The 12,277-nt window shown below is 41.9% G+C and overlaps 1 protein-coding gene across 1 annotated transcript; it reads left to right on the top strand.

The window, feature by feature from the left end:
• The first annotated feature begins 4,857 nt into the window (after positions 1 to 4,857).
• Positions 4,858 to 11,274, top strand: Ccng1 (cyclin G1). The gene is made up of 6 exons (XM_032912257.1): positions 4,858 to 5,135; positions 6,016 to 6,276; positions 7,750 to 8,003; positions 8,514 to 8,592; positions 8,677 to 8,775; positions 8,991 to 11,274. Exons 2-6 carry the CDS (start codon positions 6,016 to 6,018, stop codon positions 9,180 to 9,182), a joined length of 885 nt encoding a protein of 294 aa, XP_032768148.1. The 5' UTR covers positions 4,858 to 5,135; the 3' UTR covers positions 9,183 to 11,274.
• Positions 11,275 to 12,277: the final 1,003 nt, after the last annotated feature.

The raw sequence follows: 12,277 nt of genomic DNA, 5'->3' as shown, positions 1-12,277 counted from the left end.
CTTTCCATCCCCCCCTACCTGATTGTTCCCTCTCCCATGCCCACCCATCCCCCAGTCCATCTGCAGAATCTATTTCCCCTTCTCAGGGAGGCCCAGGCATCCCCACTAGGTCCCTCCACTTTACCAGACTCTCTGGGTCTGTGGATTATAGTTTGATTATCATCTATGTAACGGCTAATATCGACTTCTAAGTGAATACAGACCATACTTGTCTTTCTGGGCATGGGTTATAATGAAATACTTGTCTTCATACGTTTACAAGAATAAATAATTGCTCATTTTAAATTCTGCAACTCTTTTAAAGTACTCAAAAGATGGTCTCTATTTCAATATTACTGAATCAAAATTGCAGTGGTGTGTCACAGACTAAAACTTCTCTCAGCCTTGGTCAGAAAAGTCTCTTTCCTAAGACTGAACCCCCAGTGAATGTGATTGTTGGGGGGAGAGCGACAATGGGGGGAGGATGGGGAGGGGAACACCCATAAAGAAGGGGAGGGGGAGGGATTAGGGGATGTTTGCCCGAAACCGGAAAGGAATAACACTTAAATGTATATAAGAAATACTCAAGTTAATAAAAAAAAAAGCTAAAAAAAAAAAAAATTAGGTAGGCATTTTCGTAGAGAATCATATACATTTGATAATACATTAAAGCAACCTTTGAATCTGATTCATTCCTAAATCTAGTTGTTTTATTTTATTTAATGTTTTTTGCTGTGAGTGCTGGTCCTTTCTAATTGTCTAGGTTGTCTGCACTCTCATTGTTGGACACAGCTGATCCTTGTGACTCACGAAAAGCACTGACAAAGGAGCTAAGCCAAGACAGCCACACATGGCTTCTCAAAAACAGCCCTGAGGAGTTCGACCATGCCTTTCTGTTTTTTGGGACCTTTCGATTTTGTTAACACAGAACTTTTGTCCCTCTTCAATTTGTTTGGACATCTCCCCCCAGTATTGCTCTAATTTTTGTTTTCTTACTGGGACTAATACCATCATCAAAAACATCTTGAAAAGGCATTACCTCATCTTATACAGTCAGGTAGCAGTTCATCACTGAGGGAAATCAGGGCAGGAACTGAAGCAGAGACCATGCAAGCATGATGCTTACTGCTTAGCGCTGTGCTCCTTGTGGCTCATGCTCAGCCCTGTTTCTCGTAGAACCCAGGAGCACTTGCCCAGGTGTGGCAGCATGGGTTAGGCTCTTCTACTTCAAGTAGCAAACAATAAAATGGTTAGATACACAATAAAGCCACCCCGGCAGGGGCATTCCTTCATTGTGGTTCTCTCTTCCCTGATGACTCCAGTGTATGGCAAGCCAAAAATAAAACTAAATGGTACAGACATAGACTTTTTTCCATCTTAATTACTTTAATTTGTCTTCAAGGAATTGTCGCACCATCTGGTCCAGTAAGGGTGTCCATATTTCCTGTTCTACCAGTACCTTCCAATGACTATGTCAACTAACATGGAGGAGAGGCAGACTCAATCATTTAAGTATGGTTACTTCCAATGTGGAATTGTATCATGATTTTCCTAACAATGCTACATGCTGTTGCCATTCATTTGCCCAATATTAGATAACAAAGAATTAGTACATTTGGGGTTGATAAAAATTAAATTAATAAATTGTTTCCTGGAACAAGGGGTTTCAAGGAATATATATTTCAACAGATATAATTTATGCTTTGTGATTTGAAATTTATTTAAGCGTATAGATATAAGTTGCTTTTTATATTTTGAAATAAAATATCTCATTCAACACTGCAAAAAAAAAAAAGAAAGAAAAGAAAAAAGTCTCTTTCGGGGTAGGCCATAGTTAAAGCAGAGATTCATAACTGATTAAGGTATTGAGAATAAGAGAGTATAAAGTGCTCAGCTCTGAGCAGGAATTCTGTAACAACCTCTCCAAGGCCCGGAACACTGAGACAGACTGAGAGAGAGAGAGAGAGAGAGAGAGAGAGAGAGAGAGAGAGAGAGAGAGAGAGAGAGGGAGGAAAGACTTTCAGAACTGAAGGAGGGTGGTGTCACGAAATGCTATCCTCCGCTCGTGACATGTCCATTGCAATCAGGAAGTCACAGCATTTGTGGCTGTGTTCACAAGACCAACACACACACACACACACACACACACACACACACACACAAAGGGACTAGTTGAAAACCTATGTGTCAAGGAGAGCAGCAATAGAAAGTAGATTTGATCGCACACTAAATGTATATGAAATGGTCAAAAACAAGATATTCATACTTAACAACAGAGGTTGGAGCAACAGCTCCAAAATTAAGAGCACCCATGTTGTAGCTGCAGAGCTCCCACATCGCCCTTCCCACCTCCTACGGCATTGTGCAAACCGCCACACATACACACACACATATACATAATTAAAAATGAAAATAACGTTTTTTATTGAAATAGCAGAGGAGAAATAAGCAAAGAATGTCTATTATGTTCATTTCTTTAGCATCAGTGAAATAATTTTCACGTAAAGAACTGAGAGTGGATAAAAAAAGAAAACATGGGATCCTGAGAGAAAATATTTTTTAACACATAACGTTCTGCCAACAGTTCTCAACAGGAATTTTAAACATAAGATGGAGAAAGTAAGGGGCCAAAGAGATGGCTCAGTGGTTAAGAACCACAGGAGGTACTGAGTTCAAATCCCAGCAACCACATGGTGGCTCGCAACCATCTGTAATGGGATCTGATGCCCTCTTCTGGTGTGTCTGAAGACAGCTAACGTGTACTTATATATAATAAATAAATAAATCTTTTTTAAAAAGATGTAGGAAGTAACTAAAGTAATTTGAAAATTCTTATTAGTATTAAGCAGTTCTAACACCCTGATCTTCTTTCTAGGTTGAGAAGACCAATCAAAGAATAAGCAGAACCAGCTATTTACATAAAGCACTTAAGAACAAACGAAGTTAATAAGAAAAGGCTACCGTTTAACACATGCTTTCCAGCATTGAATCCTCCCACTTATATATGATTCAGATATTTTTTTACTGCCTACTTTTGAGAAACCAAGATAGAAACCCAAACGAAGGAAAGGGAGTCGAGGGATGGCTCACTGGTTAGAGCACGTCTTAGTTGGGATTTCATTGCCGTGAACAGACACCACCCTCACAGCAACTGTTACAAAGGGAAACACTTCACTGGGGTTGGCTACAGTTTTAGAGGTTTAGTCCATCACTGTCTTGGCAGGAGGCACAGCAGCGTGCAGGCAGCCGTGGTCCTGGGAAGGAGCCGAGAGCTCTGTGTCTGGCTTCACGGGCAGCAGGAAGAGCAAGTGAGCCAGCAGGCCTGGTTTTGAACTTCAGAGGCCTCAAAGCCACCTGCTACTGAAGCACTTTCTCCCACAGAGCCACATCTACTCCATCATGGCGACACCTTCTAATAGCGCCACTCTCTATGAACTCATGGGGGCTGTTTTTATTCACACCACCAGAACGCTTACTGCTTTTGTAGATTTGACAGCACCAGGGATTCAAATGAACACAGTTCCCTGGTCAACTCACAAGTGCCTGGAACCCCAGATCCATCATCTCTGGCCTCTGTGGGCAGCCACACTCCAGTGCACCTACCCCACCTCACCCACACACTCCAGACATAATTTTAAAAACAACAACAAAAAAAAATTTTTTTTTTAATTAAAGAGAAAAGGCCAAGCATGATGGTGCATGTTTTCATTCCCAGAACGGGGTGGGTCAGAGGCAGGTGAATCTCTGAGTTCAAGGCCAGACTAGTCTACATACATAAGGAGTTCTGGGACAGCTTGGACTACATAAAGACCCTGTCTCACATAAAACAACACTTGTATAGTTAATGACCTTTGTGGGTGGCCAGCTGACTTGGCTCTTTTTGTTTGTTTGTTTGTTTGTTTGTTTGTTTGTTTTCAAAAGATGCACTGGACTAGACAAAGTCCTGAACACCCAGTCCCCACCCCCTCATCACCCCAACTCCCCTCCCCCACTCCCCCCAACACTCACACACCCACACCCACAGAGCAGACACGAGAGCTGAGAACTGACTCTGTGCATTGCTCCTGACGACACGCCCTCCCCCACCCCAACCCCAGAAAAAAGAGTCCAGTAAGAGTTCGGAATAATTATTTTTCTGTTAACCTGGTAGAGAAGAGGCTTATAGAGACTAATTTTTATGAATCATGTTCCTTCAAACCCCATTCTGAAGCCCGAAATTCTGTTCACTGCAGATGGGTTTTCCAAGCCCTGCACTTTGCTTTTTTTTCCTGCCAAACACATGCCATTTTAAGCCACTGATGATAGCATGAGGGTGCTACAAGCTTGATCTATCAAGAACAAATTGAGAAAATTAGTAGAGGAACAAGAAACTACATGGTCCAACTTCATTGTAACGTCTGAGAAGTTTCGCAAAAGAGCAAAATAAGATAAAGATTGCCAAAACTCAGAGAGAACCTTCTAGAATGTAATAAAGCACACTCTAGAGAAACCTACCGCCTCATTATCTGTAAAGAACGAAAGCAGGTTTTTTTTAACTTTCCATTGTGTTTTTTAGAAAGAGGGGGCTGAGCTGCAGTGAACAACAAAAGAGAAAAAAGAAAAACCAAAACAATGCAAAACAAAACAAAAATCCTCGCAGTACATTCTGGTCCGTTACCCAGGCCAATCTGGCTATTAGCAGCTAGACCTGCCCGGGCAAGCCTTGGCATTGAACATTCAGTTCCGCAGCTTAAGGACAGTTCAGAAATGCTCCAATGAGAGAGGCTGAAAGAATCGGGCGTGGTTCGAAGGGGGCGGAGAATTGAAGTCCGACAACGGGAAGTATGCGCTGATTGGCCGAGCTTCCTCAGAGGCCATCCATCAAAAGAATCACACCAATCAGAGGCGAAGATGAGTCCCAGCCAGCAATCCCGGTGCCCAGCCTGTCTCCCCGCGGCCGGGCGCAGTCCTTCACCGCACGCTGACCCGGAGGAAGGCTGCGCCTAGTCGGGGCGCTGAGGGACCCTCCACCGGGACGCCGGCCCCTCCCCGGGCCTCTGCTCACTTGCCCCCCTGCGAGCCCGTCCCCCTAGTCGGCCTCTCGGATCGGGGACGTGGGGCGAGCTGAGAGCAGGCCCGGGGTGGGTGGTCACTGTGGAGAAGACGTGGCTGTCAAGGTGAGAGGGGACTGTGGGGTGGACCTCAGAGCCCTACACTCCCGAACGCAAGCCCGGGCTAGTCTGCTCCTAGAGAGGCGCGGTGGGAGCGGCATTCCTGTGTCATGCCTCCCAGTCCCAACCTGCACCCCTGAACTGAGTTAGTGGTTCCACACCAAGAGGACTCTCATGTCTGTCATATCTTTAAACTGACCAGGGAAGGACCGTCCTCTGTATCCAGGGTTTAGGTTGCGCCCAGGACTCAGAGGAAGTGTAATGCATACTTAGACCAATGCGATTCCCAGCTCCACCTAACTTTTTCTCTTGGTTTTTAAATGGCGTTAGACTATTAGCAGCACTGTGTGCTAAGCACGGTGGCACACTGAGTCATACCATGTGTTATTCACGGTCACCACTCCAAGAAGCAGATGTTGTCACCCCCATTTCCAGATGTAAAAATGAGCTCATTATCTGGCAATAACTAAGCACCTGTCTTTGTGCTAAGCGGTTTGCGTGACTCCATTTAAGTCACCCAATCTATGAGCTTAGGTAATAGCCTTATTTCATCTTCACAGGTAAGGAACTGAGAACGTTCACATTGTTAACATACATGGCCGAGTATTACTATCATTTGACTTTTGGTTCGGGTGTATCTTGTTGGGCAGTCTGTTTGTGACATGTAGTGACCGTGAAGAAGTCTTTCCTTAAGCCATAATTCACATCCTGTACAAACTCAAAATCTAGCAATGTGACTGAGAAGGTAAAAATACTTACAGACCTTCGCAGTGTCAGTGTTAATGGGGGGAGGGGGGGCATGCACTATAAAACACGTTTTGGCACCAAGCAGAGAGCCAGGCAGGAAGGGCTCTTATGCTCTCTTCTGGGTTTGTTCTATTTATAGATGATAGAAGTACTGACAACTGACTCTCAGAAACTGCTACACCAGCTGAACACCCTGTTGGAACAGGAGTCCAGATGTCAGCCAAAGGTCTGCGGCCTGAAACTGATTGAGTCTGCACATGATAATGGCCTCAGGATGACTGCAAGACTCCGGGACTTTGAAGTCAAAGATCTACTGAGTCTAACTCAGTTCTTTGGCTTCGACACAGAGACATTTTCCCTTGCTGTGAATTTACTGGACAGATTCTTGTCTAAAATGAAGGTATGTTTATGCTACGATGTCTCATTTCCTAGCTTAGCGTGTTTAGGAGATCAAGTTGCAGAGGGCTGGAGGAATGGTTAAGGAGCGCTTGCTGGTCTTCCAGAAAATCTAAATTCAGTTCCAACACCTAGGTGGGCAGTTGAAATCTGATGCCTTCTTCTAGCCTCCCCTGGCACATGCACAAATGTACCAAACATTCATACATTACATATTAAAATTAATAAAAAGGAAAAGGAGCCAACAAATTGCTGGATTAGGGCTGGTATTAAAAAAAAACCACTTTCAAATGTGGCAATGGTTCCTTTTTAAAATCAAGACTAGTAATACATGACTTACTAGTTGTATACTGGAGTGGAAGGTAATTAAACATCAAGCAATTAATTGTAGTACTCTAGTAACGGGAGAGCTGGCTGTATTTAAAACCCTTTCTTGAGCCAGCAAAATAATTGAACACCTAAGAGTACTTTGCACACACCTCAGGTAGTCAACTGAGTCCTGTCCCTACAACACCTCTGAAGAGAATGGATAACCAAAAGTTGTCCTCTGGCCTTTACAGATGCACCATGGCAAACACATGCCCTCATACCTATCTCTCCCTAACACAGAGTAGTAATAAAAATAAAATTAAGGGCCCATCGAAATGCCTTTAATCTTAGCAATCGGATGGCAGAGACAGGCAGTTCTCTGTGAGTTCGAGGCCAGCCAGGTCTACATAGTGACTTCCAGGACAGCAAAGGCTACACAGTGAGACCATTTCAAAATACAAAAATTGATAAAAGTAATTAGAAACCTGTTAAAAACTGTTTTATATATATTTGCATGTTTGTGTGTGTGTGTGTGTGAGCACACTCATGCTGCATCATATGTGCAAGTGAGGACCACTGCAGGAATTGGTTCTCACTGATCACTATGCAGGTCCCGGGGATGGACTCAGGTCATCAGGGTTGGTGACCAGCTTTTCCCACTAAGCCTCACTAGCCCCAATCAAAACCTTTATTCATAGACTGGATATTTCCATTCATCTACTCTCATCTACTCACGCCCATAGATTTAAAGTTAAATCTCCATTAAAGTCTGAATGTTAGGTTGTGGATTAAGAATTAGGATATATTTCTTAATCACTACCCATATACTAAAATTCTAATTCCTTTAGCCATCTGGCATTTCCAGCTCTGGTTTTCATGCAACCGAAAAGGAAGCACTGTCAGGAGGAGGATCATTGTAGTCATTTCCCAGTAACTGACAAAATACTCATGTGGCTTTTGAAGCTTAACTCTTAAAACGGAAGCTATCTTCCCTATCCATCCAAAATCACTGGTTTCAAGCAGGGCACCTAAGACTGTCAGGCTCCTCTCGAAGTAGAATATGTTAAGTCTGTTGTAGCTGAGATATATTTTTCATGATGACAGCTCTGAGTCCTAGGTTCCCCTTGTGTCCTATTGAAGCATGGTAAGGACACTGTTGTGTTTGTAGGTACAGGCGAAGCATCTCGGCTGTGTGGGACTGAGCTGCTTTTATTTGGCTGTGAAATCGATTGAAGAGGAAAGGAATGTCCCGCTGGCAACTGATTTGATCCGGATAAGTCAGTATAGGTTCACAGTTTCAGACCTGATGAGAATGGAAAAGATTGTGTTGGAGAAAGTGTGCTGGAAAGTCAAAGCTACTACTGCCTTCCAATTTCTGCAGCTCTATTACTCCCTCATTCGGGAGACCTTGCCATTTGAAAGGTATGTGAGCTTTGCTTGGAACAAAAGAGGTTTGGAAATCAAAGGGGTACTGTCTGGCTCTTGCGTAAAGTCGGGGTTTTCATCAGAGAATTCTGATCAAAACAGGTGGATGGCGACCATGGTCCCCTGTACCTCGCTGCCTAAGAGAAGTGAAAAGATGGTTGTCAGTCACGTATTGAAGTCTCCTTCTTAAGATGATAGTGCATTTCTACTCTACAGAACCCAGGGAATAAGCGTTTAGCATAAATAATAGAAATACATTCAAAAGATGCACACTTTTTATTGAAATAAAATCCTGGTATTGGTGGTATACTAGTGTTCACTGAATGCTTTTTGACCAGTCATTTAAAACTCCTATTTAAGAAGTTGCTGTCACTGATAAGACAATTTTTTTTTAAAATGATTTCTTATGAGTTTTATTTTAAAAACTTCCTTCAATACAACATGTCTAAAACTGCCAACTAGATATAATACTGTCGATATAAAATCAATCCCACTTTCTTGTTAAAGGAGAAACGATCTGAATTTTGAAAGACTAGAAGCCCAACTGAAGGCATGCCACTGCAGGATCATATTTTCTAAGGCAAAGGTACATACTTTATTTGATCAGTCCTATCTAATCGCAGAGACCGACTTTTACCCTTGACATTTACTTTATACTTATCTTTTTCAGCCTTCTGTGCTGGCGCTGGCAATCATCGCTTTGGAGATCCAAGCACTGAAGTATGTGGAGTTAACAGAAGGAGTAGAATGTATTCAGAAACATTCCAAGGTATGCCAAGGTTATAGCATTGATCCTATTAGCAAGCTACAAGAGAAATGTATCCACTGTACTCCTGAAATAAAATAAAATGCTGTGTATTGATTTGAAGCTTAAATGGCTCTCCCTTAGTTCCCTTTGGATGATGAGGAAACATATGAATGAGAATATATTTATTACTACAAATACAATGGGGCCTTTAATACAATTTTTGATTTTATGTACAGATAAGTGGCCGAGATCTGACCTTCTGGCAAGAGCTTGTTTCCAAGTGTTTAACTGAATATTCATCAAACAAGTGTTCCAAGCCGAACGGTCAGAAGTTAAAATGGATCGTGTCTGGGCGCACTGCACGGCAACTGAAGCACAGTTATTACAGAATAACCCACCTCCCAACAATTCCCGAAACCATTGGTTAGTTGGTAAATCTGGTTGTTATCCTCTGTGTACAGAACATCTCCCAGTGAGATCGCTTTTGTGCTACAACTTAAGGATTGAAATACTACCTTCAATATAAAGAATACAGGATGAAAACAGTAAAGGAAACGTGACTTTGTTGGTCTAGACAGAGAACACTGGGAGGCATTCACTGTGTACCACAGTCTGCAGAGAAATGAGTATCAAACCTCTAGACATATGCTCACACTGTTGTCAAAGGATTAGCGTAGAAAAGGGAATCCTCTAAACCAGAATTTTTAAGTAGTTACTAAAATAGCACTTCTTTAAATTACATATCCCCCCCACTGGGGCTTATTTAAAGTTACAGAAGCCCAAGCAGAATGACAAGAGATGTGACCCATATATGAACACATTTTAATCTGTTCATTGATTAGGAAAGTGAATATGAACTTGGATGATGCCCATGTTAGGTTTCTGGAAACTGCCGGGGTATCTTAATTCTCTAGTATTCTCCCTCTATGGCAGTTGGGCTAATACAAAGTAACTATATGCATGAGAATATAAAATCAGTCTCTGATATATATACATTTTTACCATCAAAATTTCTTAATCATAAGGTAAGACTTATCTTTTTATGATTAGAAATACTTTTTTTTAATGTATGGCAGCACATGCCTTTATCCCAGCACTAGGGAGGCAGAGGCAGGTGGATCTCTTTGAGTTCGAAGCCAGGCTAGTCTTTACAGTGAGTTCCAGGACAGCTGGAGAGCTACAGAATGGAGAGACCCTGTCTCAAAAACACTCAAAACAAACAAACAAACAAACCATACCAGTTTGTAAGCAGACTTCTGTTAGGTTGGGTTTGTACTGTTTGCCTACACAGTGGGATTACAGCAGCAGCAACAAAAACTGTCCCTGAAGTCTTTCTCTGCCACTGTGACCTGAGTTTCCTATGGTACGCGATTTACTCTAAGAAACCTCAGCCCCTCACCACGTTAGCTGTTGGCAAATGGCCTCACAGTTGGGGAAACTCCCAATTCTAGGCTTGGGAAAGCAATGCTTAGATTTGAATTGGCCCATGAAGCATTCAAATTAAGGCTAAAGACATAAATGTGAAATAAAACTGTGAAGCTTCATTTTAACATTGATCTCACGTCCCAGATTTAATCGTTATATACTTAGGTGGTATTAAAAATGGTAAACTGCCTAATTTAAATCTCAAAATTTAAATTATGAGGTTTACATCAAAGCCAACATTTCACAAATGCACTTTTAAGGTATTAAAAGAGGTATTTAAGCAGTAAATGGTTTCTTGGCACCCATAACCAAGTAATAGTTAAGTTAGAGGTGGGACTTTTTTATTGCTATGGGAATTACATTTAAACTTTTGGGTGTTTTATAAAAAGCAGATTTCACAAGTTTTGAAAATTGTGACCTTTACTGAAATTTGTTACCTTTAATATTTCTTCTAGAGGATAGGTATTTATAAAAGAAAAATTCGTCAGGATTGCTGCCTCAATCTAGTCCCATTTGAGAAAATTTGTTTCTACTGTCTCAATAACTGGATGAAATATCACTCTGAAAACTTACCTATTGCACTAAAGCTAGTTTAGGCTTGATAAAACACTCCAGGAGGTTTTTACCACAGACTGTTTCTATTAAAACTGCTGCTGCTTCTCATGTACAATTTTGTTTTAAAAGGAACCGAGTACATCTGAAAAACCTAAGTCTTAAGGGATGTCAGGAGGTACCTTCAGAATTATAGGACCACCATGGTTGTGGGGATTCTCCATGCTGGCCTTGAATGTATGATCTTCACTGCTGAAGTGTGGGTAGCTCCTCAGTGCCCTGTAGAGCCTGAGTCTACCTAGAATAGCTGTAACCATTTTGACAAGTAATGGATAAGAAAGTTATCCATTGAGAAGCTAAAAAAACAAAACAAAACAAAACCAAAGAACGGGTGTATTTTATTCTTAACCTTTGTAAACCATCACTGAGAACACTTCAGTTCTTCCTAACGGCTGTTACGCTTCGATTTGAAAACAATACTGAGTGGATAACCAACTACCATCATGCTTTGGGTACACCTTTCAATAAAATTACTGAAATGCAGCCTTCCCTGCTTTTGTTTCTTTTGTGATTTAAGTATTTTAGCAATATTACAAAATAAGCTTTTTTATATTGTATATTAATTTTACTAAAGATGCACAGAGGCAGAAACAAAATCTCTTAGTAATGCAGTTATCAAGTTGGGTATGGTGATAAACCCTTTTAATTCCAGCACTAGGAACCAGCCTGGTCTCCACAGCAAGCTCCAGGCCGGCCAAGCCTACATGGTGAGAGCCCATCTCAGAAACAATAGTGCTACCATCGCCCAGCTACGGTAATTAAAAACACACACAGGTTAAGTATGTTGACTGAATGGACACTAAAACACTGTCTTTTGTATGCATTAATCAGGTTTTTCATTTAGACCTCCCAGTGCCATGGATGTTATTAAAATGTTCGTGTGCACTTCTTCCTGAGTTTACTTAGGGTCATTCACTTGAGCATGGGTAAGAAGTTATTTCCTGGAACATGGTTAGCTTCTCAGCAGATACGACCCTGCAGAAATCACCTGTGTGCTCTAGTTTTGTGTCAGCTTCACACAAGCCACACTCATTTGAGAAGAGGGAACCTCAATTGAGGAAATGGCTCCATCAGATTGGTCTGTGGGCAAGCTGTGAGGAACAGGCCATGAAGCAGCATTCCTTGACGTGGATCGGTCTCTGATCCTGCTTAAGTGCTTTCCTGACTCCCTTGTATGATGGCCCCTGATATGGAAGTGGAAGCACAATAAACCCTTTCTCTGTGACTTGCTTTTAGTCCTGATATTTTCTCAGAGCACTATAAATCCTAAATTAGACATCTCTTTCCCTAGTCACCTTTGTCAACAGTCCCGTGGGGATACATCGGGCCTCAGGAACCCTTTCCAAAATGAAATGTTAATGGACACAGTTCTTAGAGCACTGAGTCTACCGCAGGCACTGGGAGGAAATGACAGTGACACATTGTACTTGACTCATATCAGACAGGCTCCCCTTTCCAAGTACTGGAACTTTATGTACTTCCAAAT

The sequence above is a fragment of the Rattus rattus genome, chromosome 9 (genome assembly GCF_011064425.1).
Source record: "Rattus rattus isolate New Zealand chromosome 9, Rrattus_CSIRO_v1, whole genome shotgun sequence".
In the NCBI taxonomy this organism is placed as follows: Eukaryota; Metazoa; Chordata; class Mammalia; order Rodentia; family Muridae; genus Rattus; species Rattus rattus.
Note: the sequence above shows the minus strand (reverse complement) of the source record. Positions and strands in the feature narration are given on the sequence as shown.

Excerpts from the sequence above, each read along its gene's own strand:
- Ccng1 (XM_032912257.1), top strand. The coding sequence starts at position 6,016 with ATGATAGAAGTACTGACAACTGACTCTCAGAAACTGCTACACCAGCTG. Across the intron at positions 6,277-7,749 it reads GATTCTTGTCTAAAATGAAG|GTACAGGCGAAGCATCTCGG; the intron begins GTATGTTTATGC and ends TTGTGTTTGTAG. Across the intron at positions 8,776-8,990 it reads GTATTCAGAAACATTCCAAG|ATAAGTGGCCGAGATCTGAC; the intron begins GTATGCCAAGGT and ends TTTTATGTACAG.